The following is a 26,152-nucleotide window of genomic DNA, read 5'->3' as shown; positions in this document are numbered from 1 at the left end:
AAACACAAAATGTAAAAAGTGACAACAAGGTGATCAGAACACACATGAATTTGCATAAATATATACCGTATTTATATTTACCAGCAGACCATTTCAGAGAAAACATTTGAAAAAGCAAATGCACAATCATCACATAACAGGTAGCTACATAAAAATAAATCCATCCAAAAATGAAATATGAAAAAATGCAATCAAAACATGTCTTTTTCAAAGCAAAGGCATTTGCAAATGTCAGTTAAAAAGGCAAATAGATTATTTTCTCCAATTTATGGCAGCATGGTGTATGACTGCTTAGCGCATCTGCCTCACATTTCTGAGGACCTGGGTTCAAATCCCAGCCTCGTCTGTGTGGGGTTTACATTTTCTCCCCGTGCATGTGTGGGTTTTCTCCGCGTATTCCGGTTTCCTCCCACCTCCCAAAAACATGCATGATAGGTTAACTGAAGAATCTAAATTGCCCATAGGTGTGAATGTGAGTGTGAATGGTTGTTTGTTTGTTGATATGTGCCCTGTGACTGGCTGGCGACCAGTACAGGGTGTGCCCCGCCTCTCGCCTGAAGATAGCTGGGATAGGCTCCAGCACGCCCTCGACCCTAGTGAAGATAAGCGGTACTGAAAATGGATTGATGGCATCTCCAATTTATCATTCCAACAAACAATGCCAAATGTGTGTATTGTGTGATGCATTTTATTTATTATTATTATTATTTATTTTTTGCAAACGTTGCATTTTTGGCAAATATACTGTGCAGTTTGACTGCAGTAGAGTACATAATGCAGAGCCAAATTGCAGATTGCAGATGAGCAAGGCTCTAAATCATGGGCCACATACGTCCTGCTCTGTTCTTTAATCTGGGCCACCAAGCATTTATATTATTAACAAAACTGTAATATTTATTTGCTTTAAGTTAGTTTTCCACCCCTAAAATTGGCAAATTAAAATGAATATTTTCATTTATTTATTTTGTATTGTTTTTATCTAATTAAATAATATTGTGTCTTTTTGTATCAAAATATTGGTTTATCAATTATAATCGATGTACTTAATAATACACATACATTTTTTTTTACACATTTTACATACACCTTTTTTTTTTTACCTCTCCAATGATCTGGTCCATCTGTCAATTTTAAAAATCAAATGTAGCCCTTGAGCACAAACGTTTGCCCACCCTTGTTCTAATAGTTTGGTTATGTAGATTATTAGATCATGGTCAAAATACAACTTAAATAAAGCAATGAAATTAAATATACACTCACGCAACAATATATACCCACACTAACAGTTTAGCAGGCTTCATTCTTGGATTGAAAACTATTTAAATGCAAAACATATTCACACCATTTAGAATAACAATAGAGTCTGACGACCCCAATATAAAAATAGCTTTTACAATCTGACACTTATTACATTTTAGGGTTGCTTTTATGTCTTCGATAGTCCTCTGCTTTTCTTTCTATTGTGAGACACCGTCAAACACTACTCTAAGTGGACTGCCCAATTCTCAATATGGTGAACTAAAAGCAGCAAACAGGATTGGCATTTTTATTTCTTCCCTGTTTTGTTTCTACACTGAGACTCCAAACAAACTCTGAATTCTTTCTCTTCACAGATCCAATGGTCCAGGAGAGGAAAGATAAGGTCCAACAGGCAGGACCATTTGAGTGATACCTAGCAGCTAAACACAATCACAGGCACTCAAAAAAAAAAGGGAACGTTATCTGGGGGTGTGCAAACACAAACATTTAGCAACTGCAACTTTTGCAACTTAGCCTTTTACACGCAGAAATGTGTAACAGGCATTCTTTAAAGTTTGCAGGGGATCAGATGAGGCAGGATTTAATTGACATATTCTTACAATTCATGCACTGCACACAGGCTGTCATTTTTTTCTTCAACAGACAAGTTACAGACAGACAAACAGATTTGTCGTCATCATAATTCAGGCCAAGTTGATTCACACACATCTACAATAAGCAGAACGCACATAGACACACCTCCCATTGCACCACAGGATGTAAGCTGGGGAACAGTTTATGCTTTGAGGCACCAAAATGTAAAAGGAAAAAATGAGAATGCAGACAGAACAAACACAAGCAGAACAAGTGATACAGCTCACTGACATTATAAGGACACTTGAAGAAGGATTGTATTGTTTGGAATAACTGAACACAGTTGCTATGTACCGCTGTGTTTGCTGGTTACAATAACCATCAATAGTCTGTGATAAAAATAAATAACCCTCTTGCAGCAGTTGTAAAAAAGGCCACTGAATGCTTCTGTCTGTGTGTGTGTGTATGAGAGAGAGAGTAGCAAACTCAATAGCACAGGTAGGCGTTAGCCAGTGTGTTCAAACTACCATGCATTGACAACGTTACCATACAAAAACACTGAGTTGCAGCCTTCATGCTCAAGTGTCTACTCATGCTGATAGTTGGATTTAACTGTATGCATACGTTAAAGCCTCAGAGGTTCGAGCACAGCTTCCAGATGTGGAGAGTCCCCTTGAGCAGGGTGAAGCTGAGAACCAGGTGAGTGAGGATTACATAAAATGAGAAAAAAATGCCTCAATACGGCGTTGGATTTCAAAGGCACTGGCCATCATAATTGGAATAAATTATCATTAACTCACAACTTTAACACAGTACCTAAATAACATTACTACTATACACAGTGATTAATAGGGATGTGTTTTTTCCTGAAAAACAAACAAAACAAAAACAAAAAGACAAAAAAAAAAAAACATAATTTTTAGGGACATGACTCAGCAGCCTGTTTGGTCAGTTTAACTAATTAAGGCCCAAACAAAAATATGACAAACAACTAAACAAATAATCAAACAACCAATCAACCTTGTACAGTTTACGTGTAAATTAAAACTTCACATTAAGTTGCATTTTAAAGAACCAAAATTTGGATTCATTCCATGTCATAACAGTGGAAAACAACTCAACGTAGGATCATGGTTGTACACAAAAGGACACTTTTTTGAAGAGTGAAATCGGTTCAGTTTAAAGCATCAGACCCAACTCTGTCTTGCCAAGCTCCAATAGAAAGAGAACCAAGTTAAGAACTCGCAGTGTGTCTCACAAAGGGAATCTCAATACCAAAGAGACGGCTATGTGGGGTTTCCTTGTGATTTTGTTTAGAACGCAGTAGACACGGTGCTAAGTGGTGTATAGAACATAGAGTATGTCACCATGCCATCTTTTTCTCAACTTCGCCGTTGTTATGAGTTTTTAACTCTTCTCGCCCGTGGTGATGTTTTATCATCAGGCTTCACAATTCCATTGGCAGCTCCAGCTGATGAAACAAGTGAACAGAAACAGCAGGTTTTAGAACAATGTTTCCGACATTACAACACAGAACATGTTTGACAGATACCCCTAGTAAAGTGGGCTGGAATCGTTCATTCTATTGATTTTATCCCCACCTTGAGCTCTGTACATATATTTTAGAGGTGGGAGTTTATATATATATATATATATATAAAATGTGAAGTTTTCATTTACACGAAGCAAATAGATTAGAGGCTGTGTAATTAATTAAAACCCTAAAATATCCTTGGTCAAAAGTAAAAAAGACCAGCGCCATTTCTACAATCTACAAACCCAAATTCTCATGAAGCCGTACCAGCTTTTTTGGAACGTGTTGCAGGCATCAAATTCAAAACAAGAGAACATTTAAAAAAAAAAAAAAAACTTTAATCAGTTTGAACATTCAATATCTTGTCTTTGTAGTGTATAAAATTGAAAAGGATTTGCAAACCGTATTGAATAATATAAAAACACAACATCCCAGCTTCATTGGAATTGGGGTTTGTAAAAAAAAAAAAAAAGGATATATAACATAAACAGACACAGTCCCAGTATCCTGTGCATAAAAACACTACAGTCCATATTATTTTCATATAGGAATTTTAGTCTGTTTTAATAACAACAAGCCCATTGGCCCCACAATAAATGTTCTCTTCCAGCCAGTTTCTGAGACAAACAAGCCTTGCTCCTACTAAATCTATTGCCGCTGCAATGTTTTGCTGTCAGGGGATGATTTCTTTTTTTCACTTGAATTTGGAGCTGGATGAAAAACACACAATGGACCGAAAGGTCTTTGAGCCTACCTTTTAACTCAATAATTAATAAGAATTGTTCCCCTCTAAATCCTAATACTTCAAGGTATCAAGATATGTTGTACAATATCCCGGTTGCCAATTTGGGAACACAAGATTGTGACACATTGTGCAACATTTGATCTCAATAGATGAACAGACAGAACAAATCTGATGCCTGTGTGGGTTTTCTCCGGGCACTCCGGTTTCTTCCCACTTCCTAAAAACATGCAGGGTAGGTTAATAGAAGACTCTACATTTCTCGTAGGTGTGAATGTGAGTGCGAATGGTTGTTTGTTTCTATGTGCCCTGCGATTGGCTGGCAACCAGTTCAGGGTGTACCCCGCCTCCTGCCCGATGATAGCTGGGATAGGCTCCAGTACCCCCGCGACCCTAGTGAGGATAAGCGGCTCACAAAATGGATGGATGGATGTTCCCCTCTAAATCCGAATACTTCAAGGTATCAAGACATCAGAATCGGAATCATCTCAATAGATGAACAGACAGAACAAATCTGATGCCTGTGTGGGTTTTCTCCGGGTTCTCCGGTTTCCTCCCGCATCCCAAAAACATGCGGGGTAGGTTGATTGAAGACTGTAAATTGCCTGTAAGTGTGAATGTGAGTGCATAGTGAGTGAGTTTATATGTGCCTTGCGATTGGCTGGCGACCTGTTTAGGGTGTACCACACCTCTCGCCCAAAGATAGCTGGGATAGGCTCCAGCATGCCCGTGATCCTCGTGAGGATAAGCGGTACAGAAAATTGATTAAAAAAAAACATGATATCCCTACAAACACAGACAAACAAAACATGAAAGTTTGAAGTTAAATATTGTTACTTTGACATAAAAGGATAACCCTAACCAACTATTCTAGAAAGACAAAAGTCTTCTATGAACGTCTATGTCAGGGGTCGGGAACCTATGTGGCTCTTTTGAGGACTGCATCTGGCTTGGAGATAAATCTTAGCTGACATTTCTTAACACGATAAATAATGAATAATTCCGCTGACTTTTAAAATAAAAAAATTACAGAAATCCATGGCAGGCAGTGAGTTTTGGACCTGGAGCTTTAGTGACGTAATCCACCTCTTAAAAACACCATCATGTCGCAAAATACTGTACAAAAATGCTATATAACTGTGTGGCATTAAACAAGAGACAGAGGCATTTCTCATATTTGAGGATGAATGCCATTATCACTAAAGCGAGAAACACAGCTAAATTTATCTTCCAATACATCACCTCCAAACAACTCAAATTCTCTATATTGGTCTGAGGTTGTAGTGTACACACTACAGTATAGCACTTCACAATTAATATTTATCTAATAACATGGCAAAAATATGAATACCTAGAATAAAATACATCATACTCACTGGAGATGCTGATATAGACGCAGAGACCTTTCTTTTCCCCTGCCTGTCATGCTCATACATGCTGCTCTGAAAGTGCCCAAAACAAGCCAGACAACAACTATGTTGGTTGACCTAGCCTCCCAAAGTCAAGTTTTTCTTGAAAAGTAGCATTCAAATTGAATTTTTAATCATATCCGACATCGTTCTCCCCAGTAAATCAATCTTATGCGCATTTTCAGCTCAACCAATCAGAGGGGTACACAGACTATTTAGCTGAACCAACCAGAGGACGGAAAAATGCTGATGGCGCTCAGCCTTTGTAAAGCCACTGTGGTGAATCTAAAATCTGATTGGTTAAAAAAAAGAAACGACCATTTCAACAGTGTGTATGTGCTTGATGCCTGCACCTGGGATTCTGAAGGCCTTGGGGAGATTACATTTACATGACAACAAACAGAAGCTGAAATCTGATTGGACATAAAAAAAAAAAATCTATATATACGATACACGACTGGAAGCCGGGAAGATAAGACACACGTTATGAAATGAAGACAAAAAGACTGTTGGAAATATATATATGTACACACATATATATATATATTATATATAATTATAATTATATATATATATATATATATAATTATTTAATCAAATTGTAAACGTGGGTCAGTGCTTTTGATAGTGTTTAGACCAGCAGAGAAGGCTCTGAAGGCTCTCACTGCGCACTACTGCAGAAATCACAGTGTTAAGAATAATGCTCAAAATATAACACACTCTCATGCATTTGATTAGAATGTCAGCTGTCTTTCCGGGTACAGTAGGGTCAGACACCAAAACTATTTTTATTGGATAATGCGGTAACCTACCTGGGTCTTTGTGAGATTAAGAAGTAAACTTCCCTCCTTTTAGTCAAATAGTCAGCAAGCCAATTCTGCGAAGCAAACTCTTTTGTCGAAGAAGAAGGCGAAAAGAAAGAAAGGTGAGGAGTAGGCTACTATATATTTCAGCATGAATGGACAGGTTCTGTGGTGTGTCTAATATGCAATGGTAAAATTTCATCAACAGAACGGTCAAATATAAAAGACATGCCTCTGTCAGCAAGAACTGTTCACAATCGTACCATCATGATGGCAAACCAAGTAGAGGAAACAAGTGAATGGCATAAATGCAGCGCCATACTTTTCCCTCGCATTGGATGAGTCAACAGACTTAAGCCATTTATTGCAACTCAATGTGATTGCAAGGTATGCTGCCAGTGACAAACTGTGTGAGGAAAGTCTTACTGTTTTACCACTGAAAGGGTCAACAAGAGGGGAGGATTTATTCGTCTTTCATTAAGTTAACTAAAGAAAAAAATCTACCGATGGCTAAACTTATTTCAGTGTGTACTGATGGTGCTCCGTGTATGGCAGGGAAATAGAGAAGTTTTGTTGCACCTTTTTGTGAACACGAACATACTGTAGACCCATCCTAAAATGTCATCGCATTCTGCATCAGGAGGTGTTTTTTGCTCAATTCGGTAAGACTCGTATGACACAAAACAAACACAAGTGGACGGAAATGAAAAAACTTCAACCCGCAGACCAGTTGAATGTCAAAACTTGTAACGCACTGCAACATGTGCGTATTGCTGTATTGGATCTATGTTTGGATCTATGTATGGATCTAAGGTCACTGTGACATCTAAAAAACATCAAGACCTACCTGCGATCATGTTGAAAGGATGGAAGCCTGCATGAAGCTTAAACTCACCACGTATCAACCAGACTCTGAAGCCATCAGCAAAACCATGCAACATCGGAAGTCGCATTAATGTTGAGAAATATTTTATTTATTATTGATTAGCTTCAGTGTAACAACATCAAAAAGAATAAATTCAGATTTATATTCAAAAATTGTTGGTCTTACTTAAAAATGCATGCTTTAAGTTGTATTCAGTGTTAAAAAAAATATGATATGGCTCTCACGGAGATTTTTAAATATGTGGCTTTCATGGCTCTCTTAGCCAAAAAGGTTCCCGACCCCTGTTCAATGGACAAAATGTATGCAGCCTCTTCAACTACACGTATGTGCACTGTGTCAGTTTGCTGCTGCTGACTAAACCATGAGGCATTGAACCACTCACCTCTTGTAAGCTCCCTTTTGTGAGGTTTGCTCTTTGGGCTGGCTGTCTTCTTCTTTGAGGCCTGGATCTGGGTGTTTTCTCTCCACTTCTTCAACTGGAAATTGATGAACTTCCACATCATCCAAGCCTGAGTCAGGCAGATGGCTGCCAAACATGCTATCCTAGTGGGGCATAACAGACACACTTAAACCAACACCATTAAACTTGTATATACAGTGATTTGTGTTCGCATGTTAAAACTGAGTGAAATACAGTACATGGTTTCCATAACGAAAAAGACATCTTCTGTAGTTTCTAATGCATTCCTGCACGATTAGACAGACTGTACCAATATAGTCCATATTGACTAGCATTGGGCATAACAGTCAATTAAATGATCATTGAGAGTTCTGACAGTTGTGTAGAATTGATTGTTGATACGGTCGGCGACTGGTTAGAGTGTCTGCCTTACAGTTCTGAGGACCAGGGTTCAATCCCCGGCCCCGCCTGTATGGAGTTTGCATGTTCTCTCCGTGCCTGCGTGGGTTTTCTCCGGGCACTCCGGTTTCCTCCCACATCCCAAAAACATGCATGCTAGGTTAATTGACAACTCTAAATTGCCTGTAGGTGTGAATGTGAGTGCGAATGGTTGTTTGTTTGTATGTGCCCTGCGATTGGCTGGCAACCAGTTCAGTGTGTACCCCGCCTCCTGCCCGATGATAGGGATAGGCTCCAGCATGCCCGCGACCCTAGTGAGGTGAAGTGGCTCAGAAAATGGATGGATAATTAAAATTTATGATCAGCAAAGACTAGAGTAACGCACTTCTCTTTGTGCTGGTTAAAAACTTGTCTTAAGTGTTTTAGATTAATTGGAGTCTATATAGTCTTGCGTTTAATCTCTAGTCTGGAGTCTAAATAGACTGAGATGCAGTAATCCAGGCTGTAAATATTAAAAGTATGGATTACTTTTTCCAGATCTATGGGGGACCGAATTTACCTGAATTTGTTTCATTATCTGAGGTAGGCAATCTGCATCATGTTGGTGACTTAAGCATCAAAGGACAGCTCTGAATCAAAATTGACTCCCAGGTTCCAGGCGTCTGTCCTCACATTCTACACAGCGGTGATCGAATCAGTACTGTGTTCTTCCATCACAGTCTGGTTCGGTGCTGCTACAAAAAAGGACAAACTCCGACTGCAACGGACAATCAAAACTGCTGAAAGGATTGTCGGTAACCCCCTACCCACCCTTGAGGACAGAACTAAGACAAGAGCATGCAAAATCCTCTCGGAATCTCCACATCCCGGTCACCGGCTCTTCCAGCTCCTTCCCTCAGGTAGGCGCTACCGATCAATGCAAACTAGAACTAGCAGACATTCCAACAGCTTCTTCCCTCTTGCGATCAACTTCTTAAACAGCTAACTTACAATTCCATTACAACAATTTTTTGACTTGAGTTCGTTGTCACATTTCTGTCGGGCCAATTCTATATTACTCGTGCACTCACTGTAGTAGTCTCGCCATGCTGCACTATTTGCATATCTGTTGTTGACCAATACTGGCCACTCATGCCAGAGCAGCATTTGCTCCATTTGCACACTGACTGAGGAGTATCTGCGACATTTGCACAACCAACATTGTCCCAGATGATCGCACTACTCGTCACTTTAAACCGCATACACTCCTTGAAGTCTCAGCGCCCTTTGCACAATGGTCATTGCACCGGACTATTGCAATATTAGTCATTCGAACTGCTCTAAGTGCTAGAGGACTCTGCATCTTTTGCACAATTGTCCAAAAAAAAAAAATAATGTACCGGCATTACCAGACAACTAGCAACCCTTTATTGCTTATTTTTCTTTTTGTCAATGTCTTTATGTCACAAAAGTGTTCTCTGTCAATTGACTGTCTGTTGTCGTACTAGATCGGCTCCAACTACCGGAGACAAATTCCTCGTGTTTTTTTGGACATACTTGGCAAATATAGATGATTCTGATTCTGATTGTTTGATAGGGCACTCAGGGAGGAGAGAAAATTACGTTTGCTGCTACGATTAGGGCCAGAGGGTGTAGTTATGATGACTTTACTTTTGGTGTTGTGTACTTTCATAAAGTTTTTACCATCACACTTTCTGACAGACGGGCCATAATTTGCAAAACATCGCCGGAGCTGGGATTCAGCGGAATGTACAGTTGAGTATCATGTGCATAACATTGGAAATCGATAATAAAGTTCTGCAGGATTTTCCCAAGGGGCAGCGTATACAGTATACTGTGAAAAGGAGGGGCCCCAACATTGATCTTAGGTGGACTCAACACACAAGAGGGGCACAATACTAATAAGTCAAAGGTCAAACTAATCCCCCTGGAGTCTTATACATTCTCCCAGCCTTCTCTGCCATGTGTTCATGCATCCCTGGAAAGATTATTCCGGGTTCCTCCACAGCTCATCACGGCTATCTTAATGTCAACCACGTCTTCAAAGTGGGTTCCCTTTATGACGTCCTTGAGCTTGGGAAAGCGGTAAAAAAATCACTCGGAGCCAGGTCTGGTCAGTAGGGAGGTTGCTACAGCAAAGCAAAATTCTTGGCCAGGAACTATGGGATGCGCAGGGCATCGTGAGCAAGTGCAAAGTCATGGTAAAGCAACCACAAGTTGTCCTGTCAACTCTGTCCTCTTCTCGCGAAATAAATGAAGCAAATGCCGCCAGATCTCTTGATCTCTACATAGATATGCTGGTTGATCGTCTGACCCACGTTTAAGGGGAAAACTCGTAGTTTGGGGGTTGGGAAATACAGTATATCTTTTGTGACAGCCGTTCTAGGACTTTTCAGACACACCTCATATGCAGGAAAACACTTTTCTCTGAAACTGTTTACATTTCTTTAAAGTTCTCTATTTTAGGGTACACACAGACTATAGGTGTTTAATACCAAGAAACCAATGCACCCTAAAAAAATAACAACTTAAAATGATAATAGTTTAATGTAGTTGAGCAGAGAATTTTACTCAAATGTGTCTTCCAAATCTCGACAGTCGTGTTGCTAACTCACAAAATCTGAATATTTATGAAAAACTGGGTTCTGCAAACAAAATAATCCATTCAGATTCATCAGAAAAACAGTATCGATTTCATATTTTTGGCAGTTGGATTTACCTTATGGTGAGTACATTAAAGTTGCCTTCCACAAGAGAAAAGCCTTGGTTTTCTGTCCGGGGCAACCCAAAGCCAAATGTCAGGACTGAAAGAGTGAGCGTGAGGAGGCGAGCGATGACGAAAAGCAAAGCCCACAGAGTGAAACTGTAACAAGAAAACAAAAACAAAATGGTATTACGTTACACAATCTGGTTCAGTTAAAAGAAAAGTAAGCCACCATCTAAATGACAATTTTTATAGTTGTATGAACGGTACCCTTTCTGCTTGTTCTCATCACTGAAGTAGAAGAGGCGTGAGGCGTGAAACAGGAGCTCCACCAAGTAGTGAGGGACCAACAAGACGACACCGAGTCGGTGGAGGCTGAACAAATGAGCGCAAGCAAACAACAAAGAAACGTTCACTGATTACTGGTGGTCTAATTATCAGTCTCATAATCGTCATAAAACAGTGAATTATTGGACAGTGATGACCTAAAAATTATTTATATAAATATTAATACTTTGACACAGGCCATAGCTCATAAAAAGATAATCAGTCCATTAACTAGCAATATTGTGTCATAGACTTAATTTAAGTAACTATCCAGATTGGTCAGCATGGCATGACCAATTTATTTTTAAGTTTGAAAGACGTTAAAGTGACACACTGTCACACGTATGTGAGGAGCTTATTTCTGAATGGAGGTGCATTGTGTTCATCTGTCTATCTGCCCTGCCTGTCTGTGTCTGTCTATCTAGCTTATGTCCATCATGGACATTCCACAGCACCCACTCCACAGCACCATCTCCAGGAAGAGCAGAAGAGCAGCTAGAGTGACAGGCAGCTGCCACTGCCCTGCTCCACTGACAGAGGAAATCCTTCCTCCCCCATGACATACCGACTTTTTAATTCCACCCGACGGGGGGGGGTTCCTCAACTCACTGTACTGTCAACATCTTGGTCACTAATCACCATGCATCTTATTCCAGATCTTTCCACCAAAAAGAAATTATGACTTTTATTTTATTTCTGTACTAAAATATATATATATATATATATATATATATATATATATATATATATATATATATAGTGGATACGTAAAGTATTCAGACCCAGTTAAATATATATATATTATATTTCACTCTTTGTTATATTGCAGCCATTTGCTAAAATAATTTAAGTTCATTTTTTTCCTCATTAATGTACACACAGCACCCTATATTGACAGGAATAAAACAGAATTGTTGAAATTTTTGCAGATTTATTAAAAAAAGAAAAAGTGAAATATCACACAGCCATAAGTATTCATACCCTTTGCTGTGACACTCATATTTTACTCGGGTGCTGTCCATTTCTTTTGATCATCCCTGAGATGGTTCAACACCTTCATTGGAGTCCAGCTGTGTTTGACTATACTGATTGGACTTGATTAGGAAAGCCACACACCTGTGTTTATAAGACCTTACAGCTCACAGTGCATGTCAGAGCAAATGAGAATCATGAGGTCAAAGGAACTGCCTGAAGAGCTCAGAGACAGAATTGTGGCGAGGCGCAGATCTGGCCAAGTTAACAAAAACATTTCTGCTGCATGTAAGATTCCTAAAAGCACAGTGGCCTCCATAATCCTTAAATGGGAGATATTTGGGACGACCAGACTTCCTAGAGCTGGCCGTCCGGCCAAACTGAGCAATCTGGGGAGAAGAGCCTTGGTGAGAGAGGTAAAGAAGAACCCCAAGATTACTGTGGCTGAGCTCCAGAGATGCAGTCGGGAGATGGGAGAAAGTTCTAGAAAGTCAACCATCACTGCAGCCCTCCACCAGTCGGGGCTTTATGGCAGAGTGGCCCGACGGAAGCCTCTCCTCAGTGCAAGACACATGAAAGCCTGCATGGAGTTTGCAGTCCAAGATGGTGAGAAATAAGATTCTCTGGTCTTATGAGACCAAGACTTTTTGGCCTTAACTCTAAGCGGTATGTGTGGAGAAAACCAGGTACACTTCATCACCTGTCCAATACAGTCCCAACAGTGAAACATGGTGGTGGCAGCATCATGCTGCGGGCGTGTTTTTCAGCTGCAAGACGAGAGATGAACGATGAACGTGGCCAAGTACAGGGATATCCTGGATGAAAACCTTCTCCAGACTGGGCCAAAGGTTCACCTTCCAACAAGACAATGACCCAAAGAACACAGCTAAAATAACAAAGGAGTGGCTTCAGAACAACTCCGTGACCCTTCTTAAATGGCCCAGCCAGAGCCCTGACTTAAACCCAATTGAGCATCTCTGGAGAGACCTGAAAATTGCCCTCCACCAACGTTCACCATCCAACCTGACAGAACTGGAGAGGATCTGCAAGGAGCAATGGCAGAGGATCCCCAAATCCAGGTGTGAAAAACTGCATCTCAATTCTCAGCAACTCATGACTGTATTAGCTCAAAAGGGTGCGTCTACTAAGTACTGAGCAAAGGGTTTGAATACTTATGGCTGTGTGATATTTCATTTTTTCCTTTTTAATACATCTGCAGAATTTCAACAATTCAAATTTTTTTCTGTCAATATGGGGTGCTATGTGTACATTAATGAGGGGAAAAAATTAACAAATGATTTTAGCAAATGGCTGCAATATAACAAAGAGTGAAAAATTGAAGGGGGTCTGAATACTTTCTGTAGCCACTGTATATATTATGTTTAAAGATGAACCCGTCATTTATGTTTTGTTTCTAAATACATTAAATATGTTTGAAGGTAAGTGCTCAAAACTGAGAATAATTTAGGACTGAATTGTTGAGATATAGCTTCAAAGTCGTTTTCACCTGCTAAATTTTCTGGATATTTTTTTGGGTGGGGATAAAACAGGGTCATGCTGACGTCACTAGCAGAGGTGGTTGGAGTAGCCAAATATTGAACTCAAGTAGGAGTACTGTTACTTTCGAATAATATGACTCAAGTAAATGTAAAAAAGTAGTCATCCAAAAATGTACTTGAGTAGGAGAAGGAAAGTACTCAATGAAAAAACTACTCAAGTAAAGAGTAACTTGTGAGTAACTTCATTTATTTATTTATTTTAAATCAGAGCATGAACATCAAATAAAATAAAAAATATAATAATACATGGGAGTCGACACACATCTGCCCCCATTTTAATTTTAAACTGCCCAAAAAACAACAACACATGCATTGGGCCCTACAGAAACATTATTTGCTTTATTCACTTAAATGACTTTATGGAGAAGCTGTTCGCTGACCAGTGTGAGTGATTGTGTGTGCGACACCGGATGATAAGGCTAATTTTACCAAATCACTGCCAAAACAACAATAGAACGAAGTTAGAAGTGGGCTGAAATAGTTTGGGCAGTCACAATTTAAGAGCTGCATGACAAAGCTGTTGCTTTTCAGAGTCTGGAAAGTAATCACACTCGCGCGGCTGTTTTTTCCCCCCCAAAAATGAGTCATTTTGATTGGCTCGCGAAGGCTATATGCGCGGTCATGTGACTACCTAGTGTCGTCTGATTGGCACAACGAGCACCATATGAGGAAGTTGAAGATGGAGTCTGAAAATAGACGCGCAGGAATGGATAAAAGTAGCGAACGGATGTCGATCATTGTAACGGAGTAAAAGTATCGATCTTTCTTCACATAAATACTCAAGTAAAAGACAAAGGTACAGTGCATTTGAAGTACTCTGACAAGTACAGTTTATGGAAAATGTTACTTAAGTAAATGTAACGGAGTAAATGTAGCGCGTTACTACCAACCTCTGGTCACCAGGGAACAGCACGAGTCGGCCCACCCCCACTATATAAACACCAAGCACCCTTATTCCATGCAGTGGCCATTCAGCGGAATTGCCACTTCCTTATTCAGGACAACTTGCTCCAGTTCTACAAGTCTAGCGTGTTGTTAGCCATCAAATTAAGCCCACAACGTAAAAAAAAACATCTTCCCTGAAGTGTAATGTGTTTAGTGTTATTTGGGCTACAGTGTCTCTGCCGTTGCCCCCCCATGTTTTGTTGTGAGGCAGCAGCGAACCGGACGGGATCCACCACCCCATGACCCATTGCCAGCCCTACAGTGGTAAGAGTAGCCGGCGGAGGTCCAGTGCAATGGCATTAGGGTCGTCACCCACACAGTTGCCAGCCACACGTCATGGGGCGGGGAAGAGGAAGGGGGGGGAATCATCCAGGGGACCGGTGCACGTCGCGCTGCTGTGTCCGCTTATGCTGCACACTTCATCGGCAACAGCAGCGTGGTTAACGGCCCGCTGAATTTCAATGGAGGCAAAGAAGGGAAAATTGTCCCAGCGGCACTGCTGCTTGTCATTACGCCATCTCAGAGGCTGCTTCTCTGCAGCCCGTGAGTGTGTGCATTGAGAAAGTGTACTGTGAGAGACGGCACGTATTTGATTAACAGCTGAAATTCCCGGGGAGCATTCAGTGACACGTCCACAGCGTCCGGAAGCTTGAACAATGTTTGCCTCTTTGGTACATCTTTGACAGTGTCTATATCTTCAAGCTCCTTTATCAGGGGTGTCAAATTAAATCGCACAGGGGGGCAAAACTCAAAGCACAATTTGGGTATTGGGCCAACCAGAATGAACATTTTTGAGCACAGTAAAACAAAATTTTAATATTATTCCCCCCAAAATCAATTTAAACTTAAAATATTATATATATATATATATATATATATATATATATATACACACACACACACACACACCCATAAATGCCCAACACTTAGGGGCTTAACCGTAGGTAAAACTATGGGACTACGTTTGGGCAATCTGCCAACACGCATTAGGGCAGCGTGGCAGATTAGGGCCTATTCCTTCTTCATGGCAGTACAACAAAAAAGACGACCCTCAACGTCCGAACGCTAAAGGACGATTCTCGATTAGAAGAGCTACAACATGAGCTAGAAGCCATCAAATGGGATATAATTGGACTTGGTGAAATACGTCGGAAAGATGAAGCTATGTTGACTCTCGATAATGGACATCTATTTTATTACAGAGGATCAGAAAGCGGACGCAATGGTGGAGTTGGTTTCATTATTAATAAAAGTATCGGCAATTATGCTACCAGTATCAAAAGTGTTTCCGATAGAATCGCCACATGTACCATCTCAATTAGAAAGCGTTACTCGCTTCAATTGATACAAATATATGCGCCGACCATCAGCCACACCGACGATGAGGTGGAAGCATTTTACGAGGATTTATCCCGTCATTATAGTCAATCAAAGCACAAACATCTGCAACTTACCTCAAGGTGTTTTCTCAAGTAAGAAGTCAAAGTTTGGGCAGTGACAAAATTACGCTGCATGTTAAAGGAACAGCTTTTTTTGTCAAGCCGTACGCCTCTGGCAAAAGATTTGGAACTAGGAAGCACACTAATTCCTTGTGGCTCATGAAAGCGACTCGCCATCGATGAGTACCCTACGTCAACAATGTCACCATGACCAAGCACACCCGCATGGTAAGTTTGCATAAAACTTTCAAACATTTTCAAGCTTTTTTAAATATATTTATCTACAGTAACCTTTTACTGTACGAGGCCATGAAAAAAAACCTACAAAACAATAATTTTGTACTGTACAGTCATATGGGTATGTATGGCCTAAAAAAAAGTGCTTCAATGTAATGGACAATCGACTATATGGAATGACCCTCCCGCCCCTATTAGTCTGTTCTATCGAGGTTCCAGTGTACTTTCAAAAGTTCTGTTAAGACAGGATGATAGGCGCTTGATCCTTATTGTATTTTGACTAAAACATATCAGAGAGAGACATGTTATTGAGACACTTGAGAACTGTTTTAATTTGCGTAAATTAGCATAATATTCACCCTTTTAAGTTTATAGAGGCATGTGCAAACAGAGTAGCACAGTAGTTCTAGTTCTAGTCAATTAAAATCATATCACGGATGACATAAACCTCTACTCACTTTAAGATGTAGGCACCAGCGATGTGAACAACATAAAGGCAAATGTAGTACAGTTGGCGGGGGATATCCTCCTATGGTGACAGAAGACAAATCAGACAAGAGTAAGTGACAGAAAGCACAATAAAGTAATGCATTCATTAGCTGGGGCCTTGTGTGGACCGTTTTGTACGATCACTGGGCTTCATCTTGTCAACTCAAATGCGACTGGATACACTCGTTACCATGCTGACGACAACAATAATGGATCGCGCCATGTGTTTATAAGAACAAAATGGGGAAAAACGTGTGTTGGTGGTCACCGGTGCTCGGGAAAGGACGTTCGTGTAAGGCTTGCTTGAGGTATGTTCACGTACTTTTAATATAATACAGCAGGCAACAACACGTTATGTAGACTAGCAAGCTAGTGCTAGCACTAATGGTTGTAAGCGAACATGCAGGCGTTCTGTCGAATCATGCTCTAAAGTTTTGGTGTGTGAAGTAATTTAATTACAGTAGAGTAATTTAATTACAGTAAGTTAGCACCCATTATTTCTGTCATGTTGTAATTGTTGTTGTTGACCTGACTGATTCGAATACATGATCAGACTAGAGCAGTGATTTCCAACCTTTATGGAGCCAAGGCACATATTTTACAATTGAAAAATCTCACGACACACCAACAAACAATGTCACAAAAAGCGGATACATTAATTACTGTATGTACTTCCTGCCATCTAATAGACCATTCATTTGTTCTGTCTGTCACTATGCCTCACTGGCATAAATAGATGAACAAAGATAAATTATTTATTGTAAATATATTTTTTGGAGCAATTAAGTACACAAGTATATACAGTAAATGAATAAGTCATTTAAATAGACACATTGCTCCATCTTATGATCGGATCGGTGATCTGTTGTCATTTTTTTTTTTAAACTCAATGATCGGCCCCCAAAATCCTGATCGTCTAAAGCCTAGTACACGGAGCTTGTGTATCTGTCTACCCACTCTGCGAGGAGGCGGGCTGGACCTGGCTTTGGCACTTAACTGGACCGGTGTACATTCAAGGCATTTAAAATGCTACATCTGCGCTGGTCTGGGTCAGTGGCAGTTCTTGACAGTCTGGCACCCCCCACCCTGCCAAAAATGGGCTAAAACCGCCACTGCTCTGGGTGTCACCACAACAGGCTTCAATCATCTCCTGTCGAAGCGGGTTATTGCATACCCTTCAAAAGGAGCGCAAATCGTCTTGCATGCTGATGTCAAATATGCGGAAGAGGACTCCGCAACCCGTGTGTAACTGGAGCATTGAATGTTCGCGGTATGAGAATATGGTGGCCGACTGGTTAGAGCGTCAGCCTCACAGTTCTGAGTACCCGGGTTCAATCCCCGGTCCCGCCTGTGTGGAGTTTGCATGTTCTCCCCGTGCCTGCGTGGGTTTTCTCCGGGCACTCCGGTTTCCTCCCACATCCCAAAAACATGCATTAATTGGAGACTCTAGATTGCCTGTAGGTGTGTCTGTGAGTGTGAATGGTTGTTTGTTTGTATGTGCCCTGCGATTGGCTGGCAACCAGTTCAGGGTGTACACCCCGCCTCCTGCCCGATAACAGCTGGGATAGGCTCCAGCACGCCCGCGACCCTAGTGAGGAGAAGCGGCTCAGAAAATGGATGGATGGATGGTATGAGAATATGAAATTGAGCTGGTGGAAAATCGCTGCAGACTTAAATGTGTCCACGGACTCCATTGATCTAAACCCCCCCAAAAAATGTCCTCGTTTCTATTACCCTCCCCCCACCCTTTCCTGTTGATGGTCGGCCAGAGATGCACAATTGATGGTCGGCACACCGGGCACATCTACTTCGAATAGCTGTTTACAAAATAAACCCCCAAAAAATCTTTGCCACCACCTGTTATTTACCACATACCTGAGAGTAAAATACTTCAAAATGATTTTACAGTAATTAACTAACTTCCACTGCATCACAGGATTTTTCTTGACGTCACACAGAGTTACTGTATTTTGCATGCAGCAGAATTGTGAAGCCGTGTGCTCCCAGTATGCATTGCGCCATAAAATGATGAACATTTGCCGTAATAAAGACGTTAATCCTTAATGTTCATGAACGATAAGGATTAACGTAACATTGATTATGTGTGTTTATGTTACCCGTAGTTCGTTGAATGTGTGTCTTCTTTAACTCTCGCATTACATGTATGTTGCACTTTTTTTCCATGAAACCCTGACTGTGGGTTGTGTGCAATAGAGTGACATCCCTCACTTCTGCTGTATGCTAATGCCTGATACACACATAAAGATTTTCCTAATCTTAAATGAATTTTTATTTGCTACAGACCCAACACATAAAGTTAAAAAAGTGGCCATTTAACAGTTTTGGTCATCATATGGGTGGCACGGTGGACGACTGGTTAACACATATGCCTCATAGTTTTGAGTTCAATTCTGTTCAAATCAGGTCTCGCCTTTGTGGAAATTGCATGTTCTCTCTGTGCCTGTGTGGGGTTTTTTTTTTTACTCCTGTTTCCTCCCACATCGCAAAAACATGCATGGTAGGTTAATTGAAGACTCTAAATTGCCTGTAGGCGTGAATGTGAGTGTGAATGGTTGTTTGTTTCTAAGTGCCCTGCTATTGGCTGGCGACTCGTTCAGGGTGTACCCCGCCTGTCGCCCAGAGTCAGTTGGGATAGGCTCCAGCACACCCGTGATCCTAGTGAGGATAAGCAGTAGGGAAAATGGATGGATGGTCCTCATATGTGTGGTGTGCTCCAAAAACCCTCAACACAGCACACCACACACATAAAGCGTCTTTTCCACCGCCAAACTAGAAATCTCGCGTGATCACGTGATCTAAAAAAAAAAACAGAGAAGAAGAAGAAACACTTCTGAATATGTGCCGATGTTTGCTGAAAAGTTTCCCGGAGGTTGCGGGCCGAGAGCCTTGTAAAATGGCGATGTTGTCAAAAAACAACTTCTTTTGGAAAATACTTCATGCCGTCTGGGGAATCCACAACAACATTGTTTTCATTTGCGTTCATTTCCATGTTCATCAGTCTTGGGTGCTTCTTTGATTGGCTACATTTTGTATCACGTCACCATTCTTGGCGTCAAGACTTGGGAGAAGGGTTCCCCACACAAATGAAAGGTTTTGGTTGGAAATATTGAACACGTTAATTATTTAAGATTGTCGGCCCCAACCAGTTTCAGAGCCTAAAATCGGGAAGAATCCACTCTTAACATACATCAGACCTAAGAACAATCTTATAGGATAATCTTATAAGATTTAAGATTTTCTGACGTTTGACATGCTTGGTCGGAAGGGACAAAACCGGCACAAAAACAGGCTGACTGTCTGTATGTGTGCCTAAGTGAAACTAAGATAAGCATTATCTGGCCTACTTCATTTGCAAGCCAAAAGAGCTCCTGTTTACCTTGTACGATTGAATTACTAAAATCGTTGTCCTAAACACCAATTAAAAGCTCAGTCAGTGCCTAAATATCAAAGACATAAGAAAATACCTAAGGGTGCAAGCACGTGTTGAAGTGAGAATGGCCAACAGTTTTATAAATACAACTGCACTCGTCACAAGGAACAAGGCATTGCTTTAGCTGTTAAAAAATGCATGCAGCCTGGAAAACCTAAGTGACACTGAATTACTTGTACAGTATGCTAACATGTAGACTGTTTACATATGAGCCTTACCTTGCGTACTTTTTGAAAGTACAGCTCAGGAAGTGCATGGAGCCAATAGGCAATTTGGCAAATGTAGAAAAACTTGACCTGAAAACTGAGCAGAGGAAAAAAATATTGTGCATACTGAATGTTGAACCTGGGTTCCATTTGTATACAGATAATTATTTCTCACTGTGCATTATAGGCCTATTTTCATTTTTAAATACAAAGTGTGACATGAAATTAAATATTTACATACACCATGTGAGTGTGTGGATAACCCTCCCATAGGAAAGTGGGATTTTTTGCAAAGTCCTCCTATCAAAAACAAAAGATGGAAAGAAACATAGATTTTATTAAGGTATAGTGCGACCCACTGAAGAGATGTGTTTTTACCGCTGTCAAGATGCCGCAGCCCCAAATGAAGGAGAACAGGTAAAATGCTGCTAGTTGCCCTGATTCATTGAACTTGCTGTGTTTGGTCTTTGACAGATGCAGCCTTCTGTTCATTTTCTGAAACAAAACAAGATGAAGACATTAAAATGGCACTTCTTGAAATGGCATACAAAACAAAAAAGAAGTGTTTGTGTTTTTACTACAAAATATGTTAAAATAATGTGACTACGTTTGATTATTTGACTCATAATGAAGATATTTGTTAACAGGCGGAAATGACAATGACGTGGTCAGAAGCTACACTTGTACTTGTGCTTGCAAACATAATATCAACTTGATTGTATTACAAAATCCAATCTTAAACTTAATATTGTTTGATGATTTCAAAAACACAGCACACAACTCTGAATGGTGACTAGCACCAACACCAGTCCTCACAAGAGAAGTGTGCAGCCTGGTCCAACAATTTAATCGAACACTGACGTGGGTGAATTGAGAGAAACATTATTCTACTTATTACAAATTGGTGTACCACATAAACAGTTGTTTAGGTTAAATTATTATGTAATGTTAACTTCATTGCGATTGGCTGGCAACCAGTTCAGGGTGTACCCCGCCTCCTGCCCGATGACAGCTGGGATAGGCTCCAGCACGCCCGCGACCCTAGTGAAGAGAAGCGGCTCAGAAAATGGATGGATGGATGTTAATTTCATTAAATTGTTTAACATTAAATTCATTCACATTCAGAAATAACTTTTATTTATTAATATTTTGTATTCTCCTGGTTGTGAAAGGTGTGTCCCCAATGTGTTATAAATTCAAAGGATGAGGGATGGAATCCCAACTGTCCATTAATTCATTTTTACTGGAAGCTTGAGGATTCAGAAGACTCAGCTATATCACGACAATATCATCATCGGGCAATTAAGTGTTAGATTACCCCTTTTATGATTTGAAAGGAATACTAACAGAGGTGAGGATTACACTATGAAAGAGTAAAATTAAATCAGATCAAGATGTTTGAACCCCATTTTGGATTAAAAGATTCTCTCCAAACCATTAAAAAATATGCTACTATAAAAGTTAATTCCAAATTATGTCACTTTTATTCACATCAAAAATTTATTACCACATTAAATAATTTTATACAGTATATTATCCTTCTCCATCCTGTAAATATTCAGGATATAAGAAACGGCACATAACATAACAAATTCAAATGATAGCTGCAACATACAGTCCAGATACACCGTAGAAGGCCCTTCCAAACATACACAGGTATATGAAACATCTTTTCCCCTGTAGTTTAGAGGTCAGAAGTGTATGAATGATTATAGTTTCAAGGACAAAACTGAGACAAATGCTTGCCTACCAAAAAAAATGTTTCAAAAAGTGCAGCATATAAAATACCCAATATATTAAGGCACCGCGTTACAAGGGGCACAGAATGAATGGTGAGCTTGTATACTCACATCAAGAATATACTCTTGTATCAGGGCATGAAGGATGACGACAATTAGAAGGTAAAAAAACACAGTGGCCACATCTTTAGGTCCATACTGGTAAAGGTTCACTAGATCATTCTTTTCATCTGGAAAAACACAGAAGCGCAGAAGTAAATGAGCCTGTTGACCCTGTACTCTGAAAGGAGACGATCACCGGACATCAAGCCTTCTACTCACCAAGAACTTGTGTGACGTTGTACTGGACTGTGATGAACATGATGGAAAACTTTGCTGTGACCTGGAAAGAAAATGGTGATAGAATAATGTTTTTAGCTTGCTTTGTAGAATTTGTCATTATGGTACAAAATGTTTAACAATAACAAGGGGACAATTCATACAAAAGGTGCAATGTCTCTATTTATGTGTGAGACAAAAATACAACACTAAGCGAGGAGCATGTAGAAGTTACATGGAACCAAATTGTTTTCAAGTGGTCTAATGTTCAGACATGCAAACACCAAAGGTATGAAAAATGTGACAGACCCAAAAAAAAAAAAAAAAAAAAAACATTGTAGGGGTGGCTGTGGGGATCACTGGGCCCCTGCAGAGAATTTTGGGGGATTTTAACATAAATTAAGCAATCTGGAAGACTTCAAGCAGAATAACATTTATTTACACCGCTCAAGTACATGTTGATGTACATATTTAAGATTTAAATTAAATTTGTCTCATTTCCTTGCTTTTTTTGTTTTGGCCTCCAACTTGAGGCAGACACATCTCCACCTGCACCTGATGCCTGCTTCAAGCTGTGCCACATGAATAGCATCCTTGTCTTTAAGCACGCTCAATCATGAGAAAGAATTTACTAAAATCATTGTCTGTTTCCCTTCATTTTTCACTATTACCAACTTCAAAGGCTAATCCCAAATGCATCCTCGAGGAAAATATTAAGTAAAGTATTTTTTTTTTTTTTTTTGGCCATCTCTGGATTTGAAGTTAGTTCATTCTGTGTTGTGACATAACCCCTCACATCGCTCCGTCGCTTAATATATTTAACATTAACATCCGTAAACTAATTAGATTTAGTTTCCCAATTAATATGACACGTACTAGCGGATCAGCTCTTGTCTCCGATGTTACGTGTGCTTCGCGGTTCCGCTGGGACCACAACCTCAACACGAAAATACAAAAGACCAGTGCAACAAATACAACACTGGCTGATCTGATGAGCAAAAAATGTTGCTTAAACATAAGAGTAGCAAGAGAGGATGCCAGCTCCACAGGTGGGTAGTAGCCAAATATTGTACTCAAGTAAGAGTACTGTTACTTGACAATAATGTGACTCAATTAAAAGTAAAAAGTAGTCCTCCAAAAAAATTACTTGAGTATGAGTAAAAGGTACACAGTGAAATAATTACTCAAGTACTGAGTAAATAGTGAGTAACTTCAGATTTTTTTTTTTTAACCACTACATGAACATCAATAAAATAAAAATAACAAAATAAAATGTTTTTTACTGCAAGGTGTTTTCTCATGTTATACGTGGGCTGAAATATCCACGTTTGGGCAGATAGTGCCAAACAAATACAACAATAAATGAAAGCTGTTGTTTTCGTTCATCTAAATGTAAACACGAGTAGCGCGCCGTTCCCTTTATGTTAATGACGACCTTCCCAAAATGGCACGACAATCAGCCGGGCTGGCTTATCTGGTGGTAATACCTATGCCAGGGATGCCCGACATAAGACGTTGTGTGAGGTCATGTGACTTTCTTGTGTTGATTGATTGGTGAACTAGACTTAAACGGCACCGGCGCGTAAAGGAAAAACTCATCGGATCTGTACGATTCATGTAAATGGCCTATTTTGAGTTCAAAATGGCAAATTCCGCCGAAAGGCGACTGATTTGCATGTATGAATGTTAAGTTTATGCAGCACCAAACCCCCTGTGGATAAGTACAGAAGCACACCCGGCCATCCACATTCTCTACCGCTTATGCTGTTCAATGTCACTGGGAACTGGAGCCGCTCTCAGCTGACTGAGGACGGAAGGCGGGCGAAACCTTGGACTGGTCACCAGTCCATCACTGGAACTGGCTGCTGAACCCACACTGCATGCATGGAAGTCAGCAGAATGAACCACTACACTATCACTACACATTAATGACACAACCTTAAATGAATTATAAACCAACAAATCAAGATTTCAACAGGACCATATTAGTTACCCCTGAATGTTAAATAAAGTTTTGATCTTACATTTTGGACAATTACTGTATATAGTTTCAACGCAACATGTCTGCCTCACAGGTTCGCGGTTAGAATCTCAACTCAGGCCTTTCTCATCTGCATGTTCTCCCTGTGCTTGCGTGGGTTTCAGTGTCCTCCCACATTAAAAAAAAACATGCCTGTTCGGTTCACTTAAGACCCAAATTTGCTCATCACTGTGAGTGTAAATTGTTGTTTGTCTATCGGTGCCAGGCGATTGTTCGACGACATCAAAGTCAGCTGAGATAGGCTCCAGCTCATCAATAACCCTGATGGGGACAAACGTTATGAAAAATGGATGGATGGATGTCAAATACTGAATGCTATTGATATACATGTGAAGCTCTCTTTTTGAGGATACTATAAATACATTTGGATTATTCTGAGAAAAATGACATTCGTTTGGCCAGACAGTCCTTTGAATTTTCCCAATTTAAACATAGACACATCATTTTCAAGAAGTGGGGTGGGGGCGGGGGGATAACGTCCGTTTACCACATTCTAATCATGTACAATTAGTGTACATGTTCAAATTAAGTAAATTCAAGTGCACACAACAATACACGATAAATGACAAGTGCAATCATTTTAAAATTTGGCTTTTATATCATTCGCGAAAAGAGCTCGTCATATATGCATATTTTCTCGATCTATATATAAAATTCTACTATATAGTACTGTATTTTATGTTTTTGTTTTTTTAAACCCACATTATAGGCTATGAGTACATCCATGTAGTTCCCCACATATTCTACTATTGATACATATTCATTTTCTAAAGTTGGGTATTTTTTTATTCATTTACATAATTAAATTTAAAAATATGATATTTTGTTCATTAATAATCATAATATCAGTTAACGGTTAGGAATAAATAAATGTATCAACCTTATCTAACATGGAATAAAAAAGAGCACAATACTTGCAACCTGTTACTATGTTTTATTTAATTCCTTATTTTCTATTATTTTCTTTGCATTTTATGTAGTGTCTTCCTTTTTCCTTGATCTTATTTATAGTTCATTGATTCAACTGCAGTTGTTCACATATATTCCAAATACTGAACACTATGCTGTCTGCAAAATGCCACAATTACAATGCAATAGAGTGCACGATGTGTTTCAATGCATTTCTAGTATAACGTATTGTTATTATTATTATTATTATTTTCTCTTCTACACTGTAGGCCCCTCACAGAATCCTATCCATGCTGTCATGCCAGGTAACGGAACCTCAGAACCGCAGAAGCTAGGCGGCTAATAAACACGATCGCATCCACAGAGTACCTCAAACATCAGGCCCAGGAGGATGATCATAGCCAGGCATGACACCATGTCGGCGTGGTTCTGGATAACAAACTCGTGGCTGAGAGCCGGTGGGCTCTTGTTCTTCTTTCGGAAGCCCATGGCTCACACGGTAGGCAGGACTCTCAGCCTCCTGCTGCTGCGGGATCCCGCGACCCGCACCGCTGCTAGCCTGCGCCGCGCAGCCGATGGATGTTTGCTCCCCTTTAGGGCCGATCGCTCCCCCGCAGTCCGTCCACGCAGTGGTCCACTGCTCATGTGTCCTGAAACATCGTAGCGAACCAAACATACACAAAAACTTAGTTAGCACGTCTTTTTTAAAAAAAAAAACAATATATATATTTTTTACCCACAACCTTGTAAAGCCAGATGAGGGGCCCTTCCTTTCCCACAACCCATTCAGTACCGCCCTGTGTCACTGAC

At 40.1% G+C, this 26,152-nt stretch overlaps 1 protein-coding gene across 3 annotated transcripts; it reads right to left on the bottom strand.

Moving 5' to 3' along the window:
* On the bottom strand, positions 1-26,152 carry zgc:113278 (Translocating chain-associated membrane protein 1-like 1-like). Of its 3 annotated transcripts, none has more exons than XM_061689350.1 (12): positions 26,086-26,152; positions 25,712-25,992; positions 22,396-22,456; positions 22,186-22,304; positions 20,714-20,830; positions 20,577-20,635; positions 20,348-20,432; positions 16,648-16,718; positions 10,981-11,085; positions 10,726-10,869; positions 7,590-7,750; positions 1-3,304 (listed from the first exon to the last, which is right to left on the bottom strand). In XM_061689350.1, exons 2-12 carry the CDS (start codon positions 25,829-25,831, stop codon positions 3,231-3,233), a joined length of 1,116 nt encoding a protein of 371 aa, XP_061545334.1. In that variant the 5' UTR covers positions 25,832-25,992; positions 26,086-26,152; the 3' UTR covers positions 1-3,230. The 3 variants fall into 3 exon arrangements, with proteins under 3 accessions (XP_061545334.1, XP_061545342.1, XP_061545352.1); XM_061689358.1 differs by having other exon boundaries at positions 26,079-26,140; XM_061689368.1 differs by lacking the exon at positions 1-3,304 and adding an exon at positions 4,878-5,551.

Source organism: Phycodurus eques, chromosome 1, assembly GCF_024500275.1.
Source record: "Phycodurus eques isolate BA_2022a chromosome 1, UOR_Pequ_1.1, whole genome shotgun sequence".
NCBI lineage: Eukaryota > Metazoa > Chordata > Actinopteri > Syngnathiformes > Syngnathidae > Phycodurus > Phycodurus eques.
Note: the sequence above shows the minus strand (reverse complement) of the source record. Positions and strands in the feature narration are given on the sequence as shown.

What these genes read in the sequence shown, in the direction of transcription:
- zgc:113278 (XM_061689350.1), bottom strand. Translation starts at nt 25,831, where the DNA reads ATGGGCTTCCGAAAGAAGAACAAGAGCCCACCGGCTCTCAGCCACGAG. An exon ending in GCTGCGGCATCTTGACAGCG is followed by an intron (nt 20,636 to 20,713) that starts GTAAAAACACAT and finishes TGTTTTTGATAG; the next exon opens with GAGGACTTTGCAAAAAATCC. An exon ending in TTTAATGTACTCACCATAAG is followed by an intron (nt 7,751 to 10,725) that starts GTAAATCCAACT and finishes ATGCCCCACTAG; the next exon opens with GATAGCATGTTTGGCAGCCA.